This window comes from Lissotriton vulgaris, chromosome 1_1 (assembly GCF_964263255.1).
Source record: "Lissotriton vulgaris chromosome 1_1, aLisVul1.2, whole genome shotgun sequence".
Classification (NCBI taxonomy): domain Eukaryota; kingdom Metazoa; phylum Chordata; class Amphibia; order Caudata; family Salamandridae; genus Lissotriton; species Lissotriton vulgaris.
The window spans coordinates 470338826-470344825 of NC_141685.1; the positions used below are offsets into that span (position 1 = coordinate 470338826).

The window sequence follows — 6000 nt, forward strand, 5'->3', positions numbered from 1 at the left end:
GCTCTATGATAGTGGCATGTTTCTCTTTTTCTGCCAACAGTCTGTGTTAAAGTGAGCAGTTGCTCACAGATGCTATTTGCAACCCTCAAATTCCCTTACATATTATCCTATACAGAAACCCTGCACTACAGCCTTGTAGGCATCCCGGTCTATGTTGGTATGTCTCGCGGTATGCCAATTGTGGTAGAAGTAGTTAATTGTGTCTGCGAGCGGGTCGAGGAACCTGGGTTTCTGTAAGTGTGTCAATCATAGTCTCCAAGTGGGAATATGGGGGTTGAGATTGTGCGTCCAAGGTTTTCCATGAGGTGATGTGTTCTTCAATTCACTGGGAGCACACCAACCTCTCCAGGCCGATGTGTAAGGCATGCACCGCCAACTAATAGGAATATTCCCCCCTTTCTGTGTTCCTACCCCTCCTAATGTTGCCGCAGCTACAGTGATGCAGCCGGGCAGGGAATTCCCAGGTCACCCCGGCACTCGAAGAGTCTACAAGTGGGGTCCCCAATCTGTCCAAGACTCTCTCTAGAATGCACTTGTAGTGTCCTCATAGGATCATCCGGCTGATCATATCCTGGGATAGAACCAAGATCAAGACTTCCAGGAACTAGGTAGTCCTGTGTTTGGTGCACGGATACTGACTAATGTCAGCTGTATACCATTGAGTGTCCCCTCTAATATTGCATATCTGCCTTCTTTGTCGATGTCAGCCTTCAGGAATTCAAAGGAAGTCACTAGTATGATCCATATTAAGCCCCTCTTGCAAAGAATGAGTAACCTGTAGCATGTATCTGCCACTTCCATCGTCGCTTCAGTTTGGGTTTTTTCCCTTTAACTAGATGCTTTTCCTGCAGGAAGGCCACAACCATGTCCCTGCATTTCAAGAAGGCCAGTATCTTACATTGTTTACTGACACACACCAGTCATCTCACATTCCACATGAGTAAGATATACCTAAAGTTCTCAGGAGCCATCCCCTATTCTCTCGATAAGTGGGTCCTGTGCCTGGCCACAAGTACATCCCAGCCCCCCTGCAGCATCCCTTCTACAAAGTATATCCATAGCTGAAGAGTATGTGTGTGTGCGTGCAACTGAAGGTTGGAGCAAACAAAACTTAACAATGGCCTCCAACTTCCTCACCCCAGTTCTGAGAGGCAACCGCCATACGTCTGGTGCACTCATGTGCAGGTACTGACTTAAACCAGACCTCTACTACTCGTTTGCAGGGTTGGTTTCAGGGTTGGTGGCCAGGTATTTCCCAGCTAGGTCACACCACCTCCAGTTCATCCCCCAAAACTAGATGGGCAGATACTCTGTGTTTCTGCCCCATTCCCAGCCTTATCGCAGAGACTGTGCAGAGACTGTGCAGTGTCATGTGTCCCTATATTGTGCTTCTCCTCCAACCGCTCTGCCTTCAAATATTGCCCAATGGATTTTGAGAAGAACCCGGCTCATCATCCACCTTGGTTTAATCCATCCTCTCCCTCCTCATTCCCCTTCACCTTCTCACAGATCACCTGCCTTCTTTATGGTGATGTGCGGACCCGAGCCATGGGCATCCCTCTTTACTTGTAACATCATAATTCTACACATATGACATGGCATGCACAATGCTTCCAGCACATTGGATGTGATCTTTACAAGTGCAAGCCACTACAGCTTCATAAACATAAATGCTGCCTCAAAGGGGCAACATTCTGAGGTGCCGCATTCAATATTTGCCACGGCAGGAAGCTCCTTTGACAACCTAAGTTAGACTGGGACTACAGACCAGCAGCTATCTGTTTTCCCATTACTTTTTTGGCTTTTACTTTATTTTATTTCATTTTTAACCTAGTGTGTGACTACAAGGGTCATCTGATGTACCCCTTTTCATTCGGCCATACAAACATCCAGACTAGGATAAGACTGAGAGGAGTATGAATGTGTCACAGTCTCACTGACACACAAAGTGTCTGACTTCAAAATATAAAATGTCACCTCCTTGCAGTGTGAAGTTGCAGTGATATCTATTTGCCTATCTGAAAAAATACAATTTCTTTTGGCATTCAAATACTTGCATGGAGTGACTTGACTCCAACTGCATCGCTAATAAATGCCTGTCTTTAAATATGAGTGTCTCATACAATTTAATATGTGTTCATACAGGATTTCCACAAGGAAGACTCGACCAGTGTCTAAAGTATAATACACATAGCACATGAATGAATGTGTGTGCTAGCATTGTGTGTATGTGTTAGTAGTATGAGAAAATACGGGGTGTCCCACTCTTACAGGCCTGAGAACCTGTTATACAGTGGAATTACTGTTAGTACCTCTGTGTATTGTTAGATCTTAAGAGACCCGGGATCAATCTTTCTCGTGTGGTTTACGACAAAAGGCAGCAAACAACTGATATGTAGCTAATGCATAAAACATGAATAGGTGAAGCAGAGATGTTCGTAATTGTAACAATGTCTATTATAGACCCATTTGATGATATTAAAAACAACGGTAAAAACAAACATAAAGGTAATCATTCAACATATTGTTGTACAGTACATGTATCTTGTTTTAATGTATTTTGTTTTTTTAATTGTTTAATTAGGATGAACTGTACAACAATATGTTGAATGATTACCTTTATGTTTGTTTTTACCGTTGTTTTTAATATCATCAAATGATTTAGACTGTATGAAATAACAATAAATTTGTACACGTTTTTATCAAAACTTATCTGTATTAGTTTATATTACTGTCACTCTGGGTCTATAATAGACATTGTTACAATTACGAACATCTCTGCTACACCTATTCATGTTTTATGCATTAGCTACACATCACTTGTTTGCTGCCCTTTGTCGTAAACCCCACGAGAAAGATTGACTCCAAGCTTAGTGGAAAGGGTGCACACTATGCAGACTGTGGCTGTGCTCCAGGCATAACCCACACATGCATTTCACAACGCCTGCAATCCCGAGCCCTCGGCCGCTGCCTACAGCCTTATGCGCTTACGTCTCCTCCCTAATCCCGTAAGGGGGGGCTCTCAGGTAAGCATGATGCTGAAGTTAGCCTCTTATTTGCTGGCAACATTTACATAAAACATACACCATTTACTGAACCTTGAATAATTCAAACAACTCAATGTAATCAGACTTTACATTCTAATATTATTAATATTTTGTTATTAAACACACCACATCTCATTCCAAGGTACTTGTAGATTTAGCCTGAAACAAGCAAAGTTTCCACCAAACCATAGGCGACCTATGCAGTGCTGCCAGTGAGTGAGATTGATTTTTAAACTCACTGGTTAGATCCCAACCATTAACAATAGGAGGCCCTTTAACCTGCAAAATAAAGCACCTTCCTAAAAACAGGGACCCCTATGTCCTGGATGGAGGAGGCAAACCCAATGATGAAGCATCCCGCCTAGGTTTGTGCATGAGCATTTGCCCTAAATTTTTAGGAGAACTTCAGTTGAGACATAAGGTACCCCTGAAATTTCATTACATTCATTGGCAAAACCCCTTATGTCCGGGTTGCTTGACGATATAGCACCTCTTAATCAGGTCAAAGGAGGCTGATTTTGAGAAGAATTCACTGGTGACATTTCCTACATGATAGGGATAGATTGGCGGAGTCTCCACCAGTGTTAGCATGTCATCCAGAAATTGTAGGACTTTAATTTCACACTAAACCAGAAGTCAGGCCTTTGACCTATATGTGTGGGGCAAGAAGACTGAATCTTCACTGTCCTACCTTGGACACTGACTCAATATCTTCACTTACATCATTCGGGACAAGTCTAAACCTCTCTTCTTCCTCATATTCCTTTTTCTCCGGTTACCAGTATTTGTCTTCTTCCATTTGTAATACCTGATCATGGGCCCACATACAAATCAGTTTCAGGTATGCATGTTGTCTTAGAATCATATGCATGCATTTAACAGAGCACTTCAATGTTTCAGGTGCCAAGATGCATAATATATGCACAAGTGCCAGGAAATGTTGTCATAACATTTGCACCAACTGGCATCGCTCTCTTAGTGGCAATGCCATTCACCACTGGTTGGTGCAAAGTCAGTAACACATTGTCCCCAAATGGTTCAAATTTATTTAAATCGGGCACCTAAACTCTTATTAGAACAAGAAGGGTGTAACTAAGTGTTTGCCTAGATCCAAGCAAGCCTACATTTTTATATTAAAAAAGATGAGTATAATATGTTTGAAACGATTAACCTGTTAATTCATGTATTCCAATAATTTCCAATGAAACTAACTCTTTTTATAATTTTCAGAAAAAAAGTGAGTTCATCAAATCCAGTCCCCTGCTTCCACCTTCGGATTATGAACCAACGGTTACTGAGATACAGGAGACCTTACTCCAGGAAGACTTTGTATTAGTTGAAAATCAGAACAAATACAAGGAAGAGTCGAGATACAACCTAGGTTGCCCACAAAGTGCGTTACTACGGGATGTTTCCTCCACACCTCTTCTCTCACGAGTTGATGGATACAAACCACAGATTTCCAGCGAAAGTACTTTTGAAAGTTCACTCCCTCAAGGGTCTTCACAGGCTTTCCAAGAAAATGTAATGGAATTAGACAACACCACGAGTCCTATTTTTCTTTCATGGACAGAGATGGTAGCAGATGTCAACAACGTGACTAAGGACAACAGGGGTGATGAGTCAGTGAATATTTTCTCCTGCATAAGGATTGAACATGGTGAGTCCATGGACTTTGAAAGAAAGACTGATTTAGTATGTGGCTTAAATCAAGAAGAAACTCCCCTTTCCAATGGAATAGGATGGCCTTTAATGGTTGGAGGCACAGAAACTCCAAACTCAAAGCCCTATTTTCCGCAGATCTTTCCAAAATAGCTTTATTAACCGCATGCGCGCTAGCGGGTTTTCCCGCTGCGCGCTGAAAATTCGAAAATCACGCGTTACGTGACAAAGCCAGTTCGTCATGCGCGCAGCGCAGGTTACGCCCATGACGAGCAGGCTTTGTCACCCGCGTCGAAGGGGTTAAATATGTTCATTCACAAGAGCTGATGTATAACCCTCCAACTAAAGAAAGCAAGATAGAACACAAAAACGGGGCATATCTTTTGAAGCAAGACTCAACGCTCGTGCTTAATAGATGCTCCCAATGTTTACATTACTTATTACACGGTGCACAGTACGATATACTATTTTATAAAAAATTTACATTTAGAAATCATTTAGATTTTTATGAATTGTGGATCTCTGTTGCATCAAAGACACACATTTTATAGATAATCTGGTAAGTCTACCCCTCCTTTATTACAAGGCGTGATTTGAAGTGATCATTGTATTTTCAAATGAAACATAGTAGTGCTAAAAATAGACAACTCTCATTTTAACTCCCTCATTTTAAGTTTTAAAGTTTGGTTTAATGGAGTTGTCGTGCAATTCATGGAAATGTACCGAGTAAATAACAAATAAAGAACAAGAACTGGAATGCAATGGTGTAGGCTTTGTTACTCATGCTTGGCCAGGAATAAATGAATATTCGATAATGCTTGATTGGTACGGGATGTTCTCATGTTATTGTTGCATCGTCTTAAAAAGGCATCTGCCTTGGCAATTTGTTTAACGGTGTTGAGAATCTGCTATAGTTGCTTGTATGCATTTCACAGGAGGCATGAGTGAAATAAAAAAAACTATGATGCATAACATTTACTTCCTAAAGTACGGAAAATATTTACTTTTACAGGCGTATTTTTCCACAATTATGTCATTCTTATTTAGACTGGTTTATCTATCTCTTGGCAAAAAATACCTCTATTTTCTCTGTGCAGAACTAGACTCCAGTTAGCCTGAGTATCATGACTAATGTTACAGCATATATCACAACAAATCCCGGGGCGTAGCTTGGTCACTAAAATGGGGGTGCGGGGATGAGCTTCAGATTTCCCAACAATCAGGCTGGCATACCTTGCAATCATACATTATCTGAGAAGCAGGACATGAGGAGGGGGGCTTAAGGGCTGGT

At 41.5% G+C, this 6000-nt stretch overlaps 1 protein-coding gene across 1 annotated transcript in view; it reads left to right on the top strand.

Moving 5' to 3' along the window:
- LOC147747364 (interleukin-12 receptor subunit beta-2-like) overlaps positions 1-5469 on the top strand; it is a 710479-nt gene extending 705010 nt beyond the window's left edge. Inside the window, exon 16 of the mRNA XM_086936242.1 lies at positions 4278-5469. Within this exon, the coding sequence (XP_086792368.1) occupies positions 4278-4862 (585 nt within the window). The 3' untranslated portion in view covers positions 4863-5469. The remainder of the gene's footprint in view (positions 1-4277) is intronic.
- Positions 5470-6000: the final 531 nt, after the last annotated feature.